General features: G+C 35.3%; 1 protein-coding gene across 1 annotated transcript in view; it reads left to right on the top strand.

Moving 5' to 3' along the window:
• The window catches only part of LOC149286979 (poly [ADP-ribose] polymerase tankyrase-1-like), a 120,706-nt gene extending 110,010 nt beyond the window's left edge, over positions 1 to 10,696 (top strand). The window contains exons 21-27 of the mRNA XM_089493581.1: positions 4,162 to 4,282; positions 5,200 to 5,297; positions 7,150 to 7,224; positions 7,503 to 7,608; positions 8,038 to 8,224; positions 9,464 to 9,620; positions 10,610 to 10,696. Of these exons, the coding sequence (XP_089349707.1) occupies positions 4,162 to 4,282; positions 5,200 to 5,297; positions 7,150 to 7,224; positions 7,503 to 7,608; positions 8,038 to 8,224; positions 9,464 to 9,620; positions 10,610 to 10,696 (831 nt within the window). The remainder of the gene's footprint in view (positions 1 to 4,161; positions 4,283 to 5,199; positions 5,298 to 7,149; positions 7,225 to 7,502; positions 7,609 to 8,037; positions 8,225 to 9,463; positions 9,621 to 10,609) is intronic.
• Positions 10,697 to 18,024: the final 7,328 nt, after the last annotated feature.

Raw genomic sequence — 18,024 nt, 5'->3', positions numbered from 1 at the left:
ATTAATGAGTTATATAAGCTGAAAAAGACTTTGTGGAAGTACTGCTGAGAGGTGCATCCATCCTATGTACTTTAATGCGTGTGGTCTGTTTCAAATGCATAGGAGGATTCTGCTGAATCCCCCTATATGCATTTCCCCCACTCCCGGCCAAATGCACAACAGGAGATGTATTCGACCGTTATGTACTCCGCTCCAACCCTGGCTCTGGTGAGCTCTGCTGCCTCCTCTTTGTATTACTGCTATATGGAAGGGAAAACAAACAAACAGACCCAGTAAGAAGCATTAGTGAGAAAAAGCTCTGCAAAGTGAATTCTATTAACTAGGTTTTGTTATGTATACAGCTTTAAAAATACATTTCCGACATGAAGACATGATCAGCAGAAGTAATAAACAGAAGAAAACAAAAAAAATCAGCAGATAACAGACTACAAAGGAACTTATAATTCCTATATAGCTGTCTTGAATAATTCTGGTCATGATCTATGTCCAACAGACTACATTGGGCTGTGTAGTGCAGGGGCAGACATAATGATGGTTCTGCATAAATATAGTCTCAGCGCTACCAATATGACAGTTCTGCTTTAATAAAATAAAATAGTGACAGTAGCAGTGTTATTCATTTAAACAATATAATGTTCTTGATTGGGTAAGGAAATAGCAAGCATGTGTTTTAAACGAATGTTATCACCTTCATTTCATTATGAATGGCAAACCCAGCTTCTACTAGAACTGCTGAACTAGGCTTCTATAATGCATTTTTAATGTAAGATTTCATCCTTGTGAGAAAATCACCATTGTAAATACTCTGATACAATTCATTCAGAGAAAATTAAAGCGTGGGATTCAAATTATATTACTCAGAGTAAGTCCATTCAATAGTAGTGTAATGTAATATATATATATATATATATATGTGTGTGTGTGTGTGTGTGTGTGTGTGTTTTTTTGTGAGATAAACATCTGTATATAATACAGTGATAATATGCAGTTGTAGCATCTGTTTTAAAAAAATTAAAATATTGGTTTCCTTTTTTCCACCTTTGTTTTCCTGAATAAGGGAGAATGCTCTCTAAACATTACTCCTTTGATTATGGACCACATATCTCATTAGTTATTTGTTTTACAGTCACTAGCGGCTGTTCTTTTTATATTCTTGTCCTGTATCTGTCCACAGTACGCTAAAAGACAAAATTAATTTAGTCCAGATTCTGTTGAGTACTCCTCTCTGCATGGTGCTGAATAACGATGAGATTTTTATGCTCGCAGCATCCACAGATGAATTTTGCCTAAACATTTGGGTCTGCTCCAAAAAATTTCATTTAAAAAAATAAATAAAAAAAAAAAAGACTCTGCTTTCAATGTGAATGAATACATAATAGAAACAATAGACTTTTGCAATTCATTAATGTTATATATACACACACGCGCATATTGTTCCCAAGCGATTCTATACCGGTACAGCGAGTCTTGACGTGGATAAACAAGAATTGTTACAGAGCCATATTAAACACCAATATGACTCCAGATGGCATAACAGACACACCACTTCAGGGGTCCAGCAGCTTTGCATATGCGGAGAACCCTGCACTGGTTGACCATCCCTTTGGTTGCATTTGACACACTTTACACGATGAGAAGGATGAAATCTACTCGGCCACTGTGGGGCATGCTGTGCCGTATACTGTGGATTTTATTATTATACATAATACTGGGATTTTCCTGGAAGAGTCCAACATCCAAAGTTGTTTCCAATCCTCAGACTTACGTTTGACATCACTGCTCTTAAATTAAATTGTTATAAAGTAATGTAAAAAAAAAATGTGTGTAAGTAGATCTTATCTTGGTAATAGGAGTATGCCTCATTTAAGTAAACATTTATCTGTGTACAAGAAAAGGGATGTTGCTCTTTTTGATGTGAGCAATTTTCAACAACTCAAGGATCAGAGGGTCCTCAAAGCTGCGAGACAGGTAATAATCAACAGGCTATCTCATAGGTGCAATAATCATACCACATCCATTTTCCTCAGGGAAAGAGCTTGTGGCTTTGATGTTATCCGAATTGCAGCAATCTCATATTAATGGACTTAGATTTCACATTCCAATTTCCTTACAAATTGATCATACAGTGCAAGTCACCCTTTTCAGCCCATTATAGAGCATCTTGAGAACAAAACTCCACTGACTTTAATCAGCAGAACTTAAACATCTTTCTATATGCCGTGTTAACATTTTTTACACAACATATAAGCAATTTTTAAGATATTTACAATGAAATATTTTTTATGCTTGGATATTTGATGTACTTATTTGAAACTTTCCTTCAGTGGAGAAGTCTACTTTGCCACTCTGCTTTATTATAGCTCATTTGAGCAGGGCCCTCGTTAAAGGGTGCACTCATGAGACCTGTAAGAAAAGGCCTTGGGTAGAATACATCACTGATTATACCCCTCTAGTAAATAAGTAAAGATGTCTTTGTATATACATTGTTTTCATTTTTTTTTTATAATGAAAAGGTGGTCTTTCAATAACTGTTCGACCTTGATAGTATAATAAAACCACCTTTTTCTTTCGGGTTGCAAGCTGATCATGTGACATGTCTATTTTGCTATAATACGCTTATGAGCAATATTCTGTAAATCTTACATAAAAAGACTAGGCATGAATTGTCTAAGCATGAGTAATTTGTGATGTTTTCAAATGGATATACACAATCCTTTCTAGCTCATGTTTGGCAAGCCTGCCTTTAGAATATTGGCTGTTGAACCACATCCTTGAAAATCCAAAAATGCTACTAAGGACGAGTGTTTTGAAAAGTTTGTATGTCAGCAGTCCTTGGCTGTCTGCTCGCAGAGATCAGCCTAACCAGCGGTCACCTGTCCTTGCATTAGTGTCATAGGACTGTAATCTGAAATGTCTTCGTTTTCAAACTGTTTTAATTTAACAATATTGATTACCTGCAACTGAGATGTATGTTACTTAATGAATGGGGGAGTTCTCTCATGTTCTAAACGGGCAAATCGAAAATGAAAAATGTGAAAAAACTCAAGGCAAGCTGTTTTGCTGCATCACAGAATAGCTGTCAAGATATATATATCTTAAATATTTAACTTGGTTAAATAGGAATATTATTTCATGAATTTTTGATGCCCCGTTTAGTATCTCCTTCAACATGAAATGCCTGGTTTGATCTTTAATCTCTTATTTATGACAGAATAATATTAATATGACCAAAAAGAAAGCTATGCTGGTGTGATTATGATCAAAATGAAATTAGAAAAGGCATTATTATCTTAACATTTTAGAGAGCACTTTTTCTTTGAGATTTTATATGCGAATGAGCGTAGCACAATTAAGATTTAAAGTTTCCATTTTATGCTCCGTAACTTCCGAAAAACATTTAAAAAAATACTTATGCATGTTGGGATTTTTGAAATTCAGAACAATTACATTTAATATATTTTGTGTTATTTTGGTTAACGAAACTGGATTGGGGACCATTTTCAAGGAAAAAAAAACCCATTAAAGTATAGGTTTTTTCCCCCGAAAACTTCATTGTGTTAATGTCAGGTTTTTGGGAACAAAACACCCTTGGTGAAGAAGGGGTAAAATAAAAGAAGGTGTGTGTGTGTGTGTATATATATATATATATATGTATATATATATATATTTGCATAGTTTTCCCTTGTCCAGATGTTTCCCTGTAGGATGCATTGGAAACGTGGCACCTTTTTTTGAACTCTATGTAATATAAAGAGTTTGCCAGTTTTTGTTTGCCGTGGAGAAGCTTTTTTTGTAGAATTCTAGATGCAGTTTACAGAAATGCAAGATTACTTGTAATTGCATATAAAAGATCCATTTTAATTACAAAACCTCACATAAACCGCATTAAGATTCGTGAGTAATTTGTTCTTATCCCAGTACCAGCAGGATGTTTTTCTTAGCATAATAAAAATTGTATTTGGGTAGCGTAAATTCATGCATATTGCATGAATAACAAGTTTCCCAGATTATAGCTATTATTAGAAGCAAGCAGCTTTCAAATCCTTCAACCCAGCATAACTTTCCTATTCCTCTACTAAAGGGGCTAAGAATGTGTTCTTATGAAGCAAACAACAAAGGAACCTTCTGACAGAAGTGTACAATTTTTTTGTCACTCTCCAGATCACGTTAGATGTGTTGGCAGACATGGGTCACGAAGAATTGAAGGAGATTGGCATTAATGCGTATGGACACCGTCACAAGTTGATCAAAGGAGTTGAACGCCTACTTGGAGGTCAGCAAGGTAAAAACGTCGAAATTGATAACTCCTGTCACACAAATCTTGTGACAAGTAAATAGCATGACTTTTGTTAATATGATTTTTTCCATGTGTGAAGAAAAGGGAACTATAAAATGTAGAGTTTGGGAAAGTGATAGAACCTCTTCGATGCATTTGTCCTGTGAGGAGGAAAGCAGATATTCAGACTGTAAGTGATCAGTTAACTCTGTTTAGCTGTACAATGCTGCAGAATATACTTTGAACTTTTTAAATCATCAAGTTATCTGCAACCTTGTCCTCATCTTTAGTGAGCTCCCCAGATTGCTCGTGAAACTAGCTGCTTAGTCTGTATTCCGAGCCTCTCAGAAAGGTGTCTAACCATATGTTCCATCAGGTTTTAGTTTAGCTCTTCAAACTGTTTATTCGTTCATACAGGACTGGTATTTTGTATACCTTAGATAAAATAACATTATGAGACACCACTTAAATAATTTTAATAATACAAAATAAATTGTAGGGATTAAAGCTATTCAGACCTGGTGATTTGTGAAGTCTTAAGTGGCAGTCCACTTGGATTAGGTGTTTAGGACTAGCCAAAAAATTCCCATTCATAAATGTTTATTATAGCACAGTTTAATATCTGTGGCATGTTGTTAACATAAATACCACTGAAAAACAGCCTGGCCATGATTCATTTTGACAAAATAAAATCTTCCTTCCGTGACCTTGAGTTCTTGATCTTCAGTTATCTGTTGCTTCCAAACATATGGTGGAATTAATGTTCAAGGACGGCATTGCTTGGAGGCATTCAGGTATAGCTGCAGTCACTGCTTGGATCTTGTCGACATTTCCCATCAATACTTGCTTTTCACTCACACAACAGATCAGAGGCAATTGCATTTTGTGTGATTTAGTTTCTTTTGGATTCTGTTTCATTACAGGCACCAATCCTTATTTGACTTTCCATTGCGTTAGTCAAGGTACTGTGCTCGTAGACCTCGCTTCGGATGATAAGGAATACCAGTCTGTAGAGGAAGAGGTAAAAATTTTATTTATTTTTTTATTATTGCCCCATAATGTGTAGAAAAAAGCAAAAAAACATAAAAACATTGGGTATTTCTAAACTCAGGACAAATAGTAGAATCTATTTAGCAGGTTTTTTCATTACCTTTTATAGATGAGTAAAAGATTTTTCAACTAAAAGTTAGAAACAGTAATTTTTTTCTACATTTTTCACCATATTGTATACTTTTTTTAATAGTAAATAATATGATACAATCAAAACAATGTCATCTAAAGAAAGCCCTTCTTGTCCTGAAAAAAACCAATATCTAATGTGTGTGGGTTCAGTAAACGGGAAAGAAGAAAATTACAGCTAAACACGAGCAGCGCAGAAATGTTAAAAAGGCCATTGTCACGAAGGGTACAAAAAGTAAAATCAGCCTTTGTCACGAAGGGGTTAACAGTTCTGTGTAAGGTTAATTTTCATTTTCCCATATTTTGTGATATGGAATCTTCTGGTGCTCTGTAAATGAAATATACTGTGTAGTAGCCAATAAACCTAATCAAAACGTGCTTGGTATAAAGCCAGAAGTATCATTGAGTGGACTGATAACATAAATATTTATTGGTCAACCAACATTTATTACGTGAACTCTTAAGCAGATTAGCCCCAAAATGTCAGCTTTTATTTTTGTTTTTTATTTAAATTACTCGTTTTGTAATATGTAAAGTGTGTGAGCTCTAGGCTTTAATACAACCCATATTAAATGTGGTGGAATGCTAAAACAAACAAAAAAAATGCTAATTTGCACAGCGAACGCAATGTGATATCACGTCATGTTTTTCACATTTCTGTGCCTATATGATAGGCACAGAAATGGTAGGCAAAAAATGCTTCCAAACAGAATGTTAACCGAGCTTACTACTGAATCATTGTTCTAGTTTTTCGTGATAAAAAATAAACCTGATTTTAAGAGGGAAGAAAGACTATTTCGTCGCATTTTAGGGAACTTTTTCTCCAATAAATAGTATTTTTTCAAATAGGTTACTTTTGGTTTCCTGTATGCTAGAATACCTGGCTTTTGGCGGGAAAAGTTCATAATTGAACCTAGTGTATTTTATGGTAGCTGTAACAAAGCACTCAGGTTGCATGTGTATCCATAAGTGTATACTTTCCTTTTGAAGAATAGACCTCTGGGCCCCAAAAGCTTATGTAACTTTCTGTTTTGGCCAATAAAAGGTATCGTCTTTGACTAAAGATTCAACTTTCTGTTGGGCTAATACAGAATTATTCATTTTTTAAGTGTATCCCAATTATACAAATATTGTGTAGGCTGAACTTTCGTAGTGGACTTGATAACTTTTGTTCCATATGGCTTACCAAGCGGTACATCGAATTTCAGTGTTTTATTTGCATGAATGAATTTGTAAAAGCATAGAATATTTAGTGTTTTTATTGTCATAAAGTGTACATGCAATTGGGAAAAGGTGTGAAGAAATATTGTCACTTTTTATGTTTTGCTCATAGTTATAAGAATGGTTTTATTGATAATGCTGTTTGAACCTTAGTGAATTCTGGTGGTAGACATGCAAAACTGCGTCTCAGAGTTGACTTGCATTAACTGTGCATTGTATATTTTTCCTTTGATTCCAAAAAGCAGAGCTTACTATTTATTACACTTCAACGTTTAGCAAGCACTTTTGTCTTCTTTTGCATGAACTTACATTGCAACAACAAAAATAATTCCTGAAAGCAAAATGTGGACTTCAGCTTAATTTTTGAATGTAACAGTATAGTAGTTAATAGTTTGGAGTTGCATAGGATCAATAATTATATTTTATTAATTGAAACACACACTTTGTTTTTTTTATTCTCTCTGGAAATAAAGATGCAGAATTCTATCCGTGAGCATCGAGACGGTGGCAATGCTGGAGGAGTTTTCAACCGATATAATGTTATCAGGGTAAGGATGGAAGACTTCTGAAAACTCCGCTTTAACAATATTCCTGTAATGTCTGTAATTTACACTTGTATGTAAATATTTTACATGTATAAAATCCAAGATACACAATTGTGAACTCTTGCAATACAAGAGGTGATAATGAAACTTACACATTAAAATCATAGATATATTCTGTTACGAGACTGATTGAATAGTAACCTTGGATACTCTTTCCAAAGCATATTCACACACATCAAAGCTTGGTCTAATTTAGTTTTTATCATCCTCTTTCGACACAGATTCAAAAGGTAGTTAACAAAAAACTCAGGGAGAGGTTCTGTCACCGGCAAAAAGAAGTCTCTGAAGAAAACCATAACCATCACAACGAGCGGATGTTATTCCACGGTAACTGGATTACTTCTGTCTGTCTATCCATCTGTCTTAGTCTGTCAATGTCGTTGGCAAATAAACATAAAACAATGACAAAATGATTGTAATTTTATGAATACATGGGACATTTGACAAAGAAGCACATGCAAAATGTCTGCAGTCTGTAATGTTTCCCTATAGTTCCATTCTGCTGCATTTTGCACACTGATACGCTAATTGCTGGTCTGTGAAGTCCACAGTAGGACAGTCTTATTTTCATTTACAGGGCTGGACGAATTCTGCAACTCTCTGACCTGCAATATTTACTTCATGTACCTATGTATAATGACATATCAACAATATATATATATATATATATATATATATATATATATATATATATATAGCTTTATTCTACTTACTTACTGTGTCACGCCATTCTTTTTTAATTTTTTTTTTAATCAGGTTCTCCCTTCATCAATGCTATAATACACAAAGGCTTTGATGAGAGACATGCATATATTGGGGGCATGTTTGGAGCTGGCATATACTTTGCAGAAAACTCTTCAAAGAGCAACCAATATGTTTACGGTATAGGAGGAGGAACTGGCTGTCCAACCCACAAAGACAGATCCTGTTATATATGCCACAGGTTTGTGTTTTTGTTGTTTGTGTTTGCACACTTTGCAATGCTTTATGTGTAATGCCTGAAAATATTATTACCCTGTATGAAGAGGTGCTGTTAGGGAAACTAATGGGATTAACCGCCCAAAGTCAGTGAAATAAATATATAACCTAAATAGTTGGTTACAGAACAAAACATCTGCTGTAGATCAGCCTTCAACAAAAGTGGGAGTTAATGCAGTGAATTAATTTAAACAGGCACATTAAGGATAGTCTTATGCCTCTCCTATAAGACCCAAGGATCAAATAAGCTTTGAGAGTTTACCCGGTAGAAATAGGGCAAAGGCTGTGTTTCTGTGGATATATTGTGTGTGTGTCTGTGTGTACGCGTGCACGGTATGTCCGTAGAGATTTTAAAGTATCTTTGGCGTATGGGTATTAGACGCTTATTGTGTGTAAGGGGGATGTTCATGGTAAGGCCCTGTTTTTTTTTTGTTTTTTGTTTTTTTTTTTTAGAATACAAGTTAAAAGCAGTCTTGCTATTTACTTTAAAAAAAAGTTGAAAAATGGCTGTACGACTATTTCATAAAAAAAAACAAAACTATGGTATTTCCAGCTTAGAACAATGAGAATAGAAAATAATACACAAGTCACACCCTTCTTATTATGCAGACGGAACACAGCTTTAGATGTTAGGTTTAAGATTTATAGCACTTTTCTGCTTGGAACCTTATACCCTACATCCTATCCTCCACGTCTAATTTATTGGTGACCTTGGTTACTCCTGAAATTCATTTGTAGGCCGTGCCTTACAAAATGCATTTTAAACCTGGGTAGAGAAACCTTACACGCGTTATTGGGGAAGAGGGGAATTTTTCATTTTATTTTCCCCTGCAAATAAAAAGTCATACTGTCATGCAGTGACATTAAAAATGAGTTGATGTTTAATAGTGTTCCAATGTCTTTGTTACATATTAATATATTTGTGTTCTCTCTCTCTCTCTCTCTCTCTCTCTCTATATATATATATATACATATATATATATACATACATACACATTAGAATATGTTTATATTAACATTAGTTTGTATTGTATTCATTCTACTATGTTACCTGTGTTAAAGCTGTCCTAAAGTCTTAATATATTTAAGAATGCAATAATCCAGGGAAATGCAGTGTATTATTTTCTCCATTTGTATATCACTAATTTGTACATAGATGCATAATATATTCCATGTATAATGTTTTTCCTGTTATTTTCACCAGGCAAATGCTGTTCTGCAGAGTCACGCTTGGCAAATCCTTCTTGCAGTTCAGTACAATGAAAATGGCACATGCCCCTCCTGGACATCACTCGGTGATTGGCAGACCTAGTGTTAATGGACTGGCCTATGCAGAGTATGTCATTTACAGAGGAGAACAGGTATGTACAATCTAAACATAGATATAGATATCGAGATATATATATATATATATATATATATATATATATATATATATATATATATATATATATATATATCTCTGTATAAATGTGACCTATATCTCCCCAAATGTTATCATCAGAATACAAGTTCCCGATTAATAGATATAAGAAGTGTAGCTCAGTTAAGACGAAATATGAAATCAATAATCATAATCCCACAGCTACTGTGTAGATAATATAGTGCAGTGCAATGTTATATGCACAAAAAGAACATTGTTTTGTTTTTGTATACTGCAAAATGAACTAGTCTTACAATGTTTAAAAATATGACTACAATGTTTAATCTCACTATTACATACAGCACACTGCCATTGCATATTCCATGGTGTAATGAACTGTATTTTATAGGAACAACTGATGACTTGCTATCTGTAGTCACAATTTTGAAATAGGGCATATAGCAAATCAGCGTCTCATCACAGCAAGTCCCCATGCATCTGTTTTTTTTTTGTTTTGTTTTTTTTAATATGCACTTACTGGGGTCCATGGTTATTTCAGATTTCTACACTTTCAGCACCAAAAGCTGAATTAAATTTAATTAATAGACCTGTAATAATTCAAGCGTAGAGGAGCACTGTTGTGAAAACTCAGAGTATTTCATATCACTAGTCCACTCAAATGTAATTCCATACTTTATCATCAATGGATTTTCATTCAGATATTTTCAGAAATAGACTCTGCTTTGAAGGCTGTTGATGCAGGGATCAGAATTTTTTAATGAATGTTTTACTTAGTGGAAGGGCATAGCAGTGTTTTTACGAAATGAGGTCTATTCCATGAGTGAGACATTGTTGTTTTTTTTTAGCATTACTTCTTTTCATTGTGACCAAGTATTATCTAAGTACATTGTAATAAACAACTGTTGTAACCTAAAATGTCAGTTTTGCTGGTTCTATCACATTACATATGACTTCTTTTGCTTTCAGGCATACCCCGAATATCTTATCACATACCAGATAATGAAGCCAGAAGCTCCGTTGCAGGCCACAACGACGGCAGAGCAGAAGACCTAGTCACAAGCCCAATGCAGTGGACATACTGTGTTTTCCAACTAGAGCTGGACAGTTACGTGACTGTGTCTATGGGAATGTTTTTCCCTAAGGAAAGCCCGGGCGTCCTGGAATAAGCTGTATTTTTTAAGTGTTATATTGATGGTTTTATTCTGCGTGAAAATATACCCATTTGCTAATGTTTACAAGGGGCTGCCTTTTTAAAGTGTTTTCTCAGGCTCATTTTCATCTGAAAAACAAACCTTGAATAACATTTTATCAACACTACAATATTGCAACATCAGCATTACCACCATGGTTCATTTAGATGTTCTATACATGTGTGTGTAACGTTAATGTGAAAGCCCGAAGTCACCACGTAATCAACTATTTATTTGATGTAATGCATATATGCGTATCTGTATTCCAGTAATGAGCCAGAACGTAACAAATTTTTTTTTTTCCATTTTTGCACAAAGATGGCAGAGTCAATAAGCAATGCAATATTTACTTCTGTTTACCATGGAACAAGTAAGAGCCTTTAATATGTGTTGTCTTCTTTCTCTTTGCACTTGTACAACTCGATATATTGTCAATGAAGAAGGAACATAAAATAAGTGTTTAGAATTGTAAAAAGTTATTTTCATTAAAGTGGACCAATCTTCCAAAACCATCCTTAATCTAGTTAGTGTGGCAGGAAATAAAAATGGTCTCCGTGTAACATAAAAAAAAAAAAAATCTCCAAAATTCTGGCAGTTTGACATAAACTGACACCAAACTGATGACATTTTTAGGGGAAATGTCTGCATTAAACCAGTTTTCCCAAACACTAGCATGGAAAAAGCTGAATAAGATGTAAATTCACACAATTTTAACTTTCCTAGGAAAAAAAGCTGGAAAGTGTTGGAAATGCTTATCTATAAATGTGACTTGTTTTGCTAGTGAATAGGTTTTTCAGACACCTTTAGATGAACTGTACTCTTGATCAACTTTACAACCTTATTGCCCTTGTAGCTTTGTTTAAAGGTTAACACCATCATGAAAACTGTTGTGCTTTTGCCTTTCAATTTTGTTGTAGTTTTGTAGAAAAGTACATTTATTTTTTTTTCTTCTCAATTTGAAAGATTTCCGACATAGCTATCCCATTAAGAAATCGTGCCATAAAACATCGTTGTTTTATACTACTAAAGCTGATGATCCACTCTCGGATGCATGATTTATCCTATTAGAGTTCATTTTCACAGATAAATATCCCTTCAGGTCAAAGCTTGAGCATTATTTCCAGTAACAGAACAGTTCATTCTCTTGCCTCTGCTTTGTCTTGGTTTATTTTACTGTAGATGTAGAAGATCTCTACTTTTACACTAATTAAGGAGAAAAAACACCTGAACGAATATAAAGCTGAAAAACTGTGTGTGTTTTACATATATTATAACACTCTAAGAATTGGCATTACTAAACTGTTTCTTGTTTCATGGTATCAAATGTCACTGTATCTCAGTGTTTGTTAGATCTTTATATAATGAAGAGGTATCATTTTGTTGAGGAAAAAACAATATAATCCATGTTTTTTTTTTTCCAATAAACTGATTTTTTTTTTTATAAACTTCTTATTGGCGTTCATTATAAAAAGGTTCCATCTTGGGGATTTACAACAGCTGGTTATGTGAACACTTATTTGCGTAGTTTCATGGAAGATTGTATTACGTTGAATCTTTGCAAGTAAAAGTTTGCCAGAGAGGCTTGGTTAAGACACCTTTCATATAATCAATATGACAACCAGTTGTAAAGGTGATTGTGGGTTACTGTTTACATTATTTGGCGCAGTCAACATGATTAGCAATAACCTTCCATTTTCTTGAGACTTTACTATAATTTGTTACTCGTAATTCTTATGTACATTTAATGTACATTTTAATCTAGCTAATTATTGGGGCCTATTGATTTCTTGTGTTTGGTATCCACTATTGAAGTCCCCAGCTATAGATATCTTCACACACATACTTAAAAGGACCAAATGGTTCTCTGCTCCAAAAAAAAAATAAAAAAATGTGATTTTACGCACAATGTGGATATATGGATTAATAATGCTTGGAAAATAAACATGCTTATGGCTACATGTTTTGTAGGTATTTAATTTGGCAACACACGTGATGCAGTATTCTTGGCAAAAGAAAGCCTCTATCAAGCAAGTTTTTTTTAAATGAAAACTTTCATGTGGCTACCACATCCCCACCTGGAGGATACCATGTCTATAGTTTAGCAGGCTCAGACCCTGAAGAGTGTCTATAATCTATTTTATCGTTTATCTCTCTCTAGAGCTGTGATGCAGGACTTCCTCAAAACCTGGAAGTTCTGGATAGACAATCAATAAGAAGATTTGAAGTTTGAGTAAGCGAGTTCATCGTCAGAAAGGGGAATTAGGTTGAAATCGCTTCTGCATTTCTTTTCTTCTAATTAGTTTTTTTAAGAAACATTAAGAATAAAAGGTTCTCCAGAAGATGTATATTCACAGAAGGGAGATCTAGAAAAGGTAGATGGCACAGAAAGGAGAGGGGCTTTACATCAGAACAAAGGGGGCAGAGATGGGGGAGAGGCAAGATCAGAACAGAGGAGGTATGTAATAATAAAAATTCAAGAGAGTCATGATATTAAATGTATGCTTCCTAATGCAAGGAGCCTAAATCACAAAATGGGGAAACTAGAGGCAATAGCATACACTAAGCAATATGACATATTAGGCATAACGGAAACAGGGTGGGATGAGACGCTTGACTGGGCAGTTAACTTAAATGGTTACACGTTATTTAGGAAGGACAGAAAAGGCAGAAAGGGAGGTGGAGTATGCTTGTATGTTAACAACGAGCTAAAGTCTAATATTAAGCAACTTAAATGTGACAAGGAAAATGTGGAAGCTTTTTGGGTAGATATCAATTTGGGGCAGAAAAAAGGAAATTACCCGGACATAAATTGGGACAGGGGGACTAGTAGTTCTGCAAGGGGATTCAGGCTTTTGAACCTTTTAAATGACACCTTCATGTCACAACTGGTACAAGCACCAACTAGAAGGATTCTTGTCTGGATCTTGTTATAACAAACAATGTTGATCTACTGTCAAACATTCAAGTTGGGGAGCACTTAGGTAATAGTGATCACAATAAGGTGTCTTTTGAAATAAACTCAAAAAAGAAATTGCACATGGAGAATACTAAAACATATAATTTTAAAAAGGCAAATTTCAATAAGATTAAGGGCAGCTTTACAACTTATTGACTGGCATAAACTCTTTAGTGAAAAAAACACTGAGGAAAATGGAGTATCTTCAAACAAATATTAGAAAAGGTGCACTTCTCAATATGTACCATTGGGTAATAAATATAAAAGAAACAGATTGAAACCAATGTGGCTCAGTGGGGGAAGTAAAACAATAAATTAAAAATAAGAAAAGGGCTTTTAAAGCATTTAAATCACAGAAATGAGAGGCATCCTATATAAGATATAAGGAAGCCAATAATGCATGCAAAACGGTGATTAGGTGGGCTAAACTAGAAAATGAAAGAGGGATAGCCAAAGAGAGCAAAACCAACCCCAAAAAATTATTTAAATACATAAATTCTAACGAGGACCAGGAAAAAGCAGAAACTTTAAATAACTTTTTCCTCGGTATATATTGAGGAACTTATGGCAATAGTAATGCAAATGACTACTGCAAAAACTTGGCAGACAAATTGTGATTGGATGGCTCAGGACAAGGTGCTGCAGCAACTAAAGAAAGTTAATGTCAACAAAGCTCCGGGGCCTGACGGTATTCACCCACAAGGAGCTAAGTCTGGAAATAAGTGAACCTCTGTTTCTAATCTTTCGGGATTCTTTTCTTTCAGGAATTGTACCAGAGGATTGGAGGAAGGCAGATGTGGTTCCTATATTCAAAAAGGGTTCAAACTCTTTGCCTGGAAATTATAGACCTGTGAGTTTACCTTCCGTGGCTGGGAAAGTATTTGAAGGCTTATTAATGGATGATATTCAGGAATTCATTGGGAAGAACAGTATTAGCAAAAATCAGCATGGTTTTATGAAACATAGGTCCTGTCAAACTAATTTATTGGCATTCTATGAAGATGTAAGTAGAAGTGTAGATCAGGGGGTTGCAGTGGATGTAATCTACCTGGATTTTGCCAAGGCGTTTGACACAGTTCCACACAACAGGTTAGTATTCAAACTGAAAGAAATTGGTCTAAATGCAAATTCTTGCTCTTGGGTAGAACATTGGCTTAGTGATAGAGTACAGAGAGTTGTTATTAATTGGTAAATTTTCAAGATGGAAAAAAGTGGTAAGTGGTGTCCCTCAGGGTTCTGTTCTGGGACCAATTGTATTCAACATATTTATAAATGACCTTGCAATAGGCGTTGAAAGTTATGTTTCCATGTTTGCAGATGACACTAAACTCTGTAAAGTGATACAATGTGAGCAGGATATTACTTTGTTGCAGAGGGATTTAGACAGACTGGGGGACTCGGCACACAAATGGCAGATAAAATTTAATGTAGATAAATGCAAAGTTATGCACTTCGAGGTAAGGAATCCACAGGCAACGTACACCCTAAACGGTAGTGAATTGGATAACAACAAATGAGAAGAATATGGCATATAGGGGTTAAAAGGCATATCATGGGACAGAGAGGCATATAGGGGGTTAAAAGGTATATCATGGGGCACTCTGCTTCCAGAAAAGCCTTAAACCCCCATATAACACACACCCCAACTGACTTACCACTGCTTATGGTGAGGGCAGCGGGTGGAGGCCGGCATGCACGCACCGTGCCGCCCAATGGCCGTGCCCACCCCTTTTAAGACGTGGGATGAAGTGATAGTGAAGGAACATGATTGCCTCATGTTGTAGGACATGTGAGCAGTGTGGACCATCAGAATGCTGGAGCAATTGCTGCATGGCTCCTCAGTATATAGTGGTGGGAGTTATGCTGTACCATATTTGTCCAGTCAATGTTATGTATTTAAACATATTTAATCTTATTTATTTTTTCAGATTTCTAGTTGATTTTTTTTTATTTATTCTTGCCAACATTCATTTATTTCTGTGTGTGTGTGTGGGGGTGCTACATACAGGATCCGCCTCAGGTGCCTTGATATAAGACCTTGGGTCAAGAACTGCAACAGGACAAAACTTTAGGATGACTCAGATTGTCCACAGGCATCTCAATAAAAAAACAAAACATTACTCTACTTGTTTCTAAGCAAGTATGCAACTGATTTACTTGTCTGTTTGTACCTTTAGAAGACTGGAATTGTGCAGACTTGTTGTAGAGTGAATGTTATCAATAACTAGATTTACCTTTAATGTGGAGTGAAATGCAAAATCACTGTGCTCCATCCATGGCCTAACCTTGTCACAACTATTAGATTTTCTTTTATGTTTTGGTTGGGTGAATGGGATGGAAATCTTGCTTTGTTTGGTCTGCTTTAACATTTTCATTCAGAGCTTTTATTTTTCAGAACTGGGCCATTTACATCCAGAAGCATTATCTTTCCCAATCAGACTATTCGAACACAGAAACATAGTAATTTAGGTTGAAAAAAAGACACAAGTCTATCAAGTTCAACCATGCTATTGATCCAAAAGGCAAGAAAACCCACATTTAAGCAAGAAGGGAAAAAATTATATCTCTGTATGTTGCTCGTTGTTCCAAGAAAATGTATCACTATAAAGAATGTTTGGTGCTTTAGGTGAAAATTCCTTTCTTATTCATCGGCGAGTGGTTTGTATTGTCCTCAGATGCTCGCTTTACTCTTTCTCTTGACATGACTTTCTTCGTGACATTGCCTGAACACTGCTGAGTGGGTTTGGAGAGCTTCTGGTTTGAGGATCACAATATAGTGGCTGAGTAAGCCAAGCTCCAGACAATATTGGAGCACTTCTAGGTTACAGAGGAAAACTAATGTCAGTGGCCCCTGTTTGTTTGCTATTGTCTATACATACAATCATGCTACAGTAAGGCATATTTACCATATTTTTCGAAATTAAAATGTAACTGAAACCGGTATTTCAGTTTACTGAAATTGCACTAAGAATGACAGTAGAAGCCGTGTTGCTAGCCGTACAGGCCTCTGGATGTCACTGTTACATAATGCTGCAGACACTATGGATGTGATCAGGATGGATAGATTTCTGAATGTATCTGCTGTCATAGGATTAAGGTTTCCGACTTTTATTTTCATGAAGGTTTGTTGAATCATACAATACCAAGCTTTCTTGTAGGCCAAAATTATGCTGTGGTTACAACAGAAAAAAATAAAAAAATAAACTGGGCTTGAGACAGTTAATATAAACTTCCCTTATACTGTAATATACCTTTTATACTGTTTACATGTTTTGGCTCAAAGCACTACTTTGTGTTGTGTAATCACAACATAAGCAAACGTATATAATTTAAATAAGTTAAGAATTGCCTATATGAGACATTCATTTGTATGTTTAGCAAATCCAAAACAATGTTGTGTTATTTATTGTTTTATATAGCAACATCATATTCAGTGGTGCTGTACAATGGGGGATCATTTCATTTAACTACTGTTCAGTCATTCAGTCAGGGTTGTTTGGAGTTTCTGGAGCTGCTTAATGAACTGTTAAGTCTCCAAACCAGTACCTTTAATTTTCAATGCACGTTGGAATCATTTAGCACTGATATGGATAATCCATTCTATTGCCTGCAAATTGGAACATGCATTTCTTGGCTACAATTAGTAAATGAGACTTATGTCTCATTTAAAGCTTCCAGCTACAACTACAGATACCAGAAAAGGATTTGTATGTATACTTCTTGCACATGCAGGATTGATTAGAATGTGTGTTACACTGAGCATGTAGCATACGGACGTGTGGTCCCTGCATTCATGACAAATTCGACTATTTTTATGCATTAAACATGAAAATAGCTGCATGACCTGGCACCACCTTGTGAAGCACTTAAGAAGAGTGTAATCATATGAAAACATTCTGGTAACCAGCTTCAGCCCATTGTGAGTATGCCACACGAGAGCGGCAATTGAGGCTTGTGCCCTGAAATTACACATTGATTTCACAGCTTGGGGGCTTGTTGGAGAGGGACCTTGCGGTCTCCCTCATCAGCAACTGATCCTCACTTCCCTCAAACGTGGGACAGCCGAACAGCTCAGCAGGGCATTGCCTGAAAATCGGGATTGTGCTTACACTTTGCAGCAATATAATATTTAAAAGCTTTTATTTTTCCCTAAAGCCAGATATTTTCAGTAGCTTGATCTGAGTTATGAAAAAGCCCTGAACCTCTTACTCATTTTACATAATTGCACATCTGTC

The sequence above is a fragment of the Sceloporus occidentalis genome, unplaced genomic scaffold (assembly GCF_023333645.1).
Source record: "Sceloporus occidentalis isolate IW3139 unplaced genomic scaffold, rSceOcc1.0.p SCAF_65, whole genome shotgun sequence".
NCBI lineage: Eukaryota > Metazoa > Chordata > Lepidosauria > Squamata > Phrynosomatidae > Sceloporus > Sceloporus occidentalis.
The sequence above is the reverse complement of the archived record's forward strand: the minus strand, read 5'-3'. Positions and strand labels throughout refer to the sequence as shown.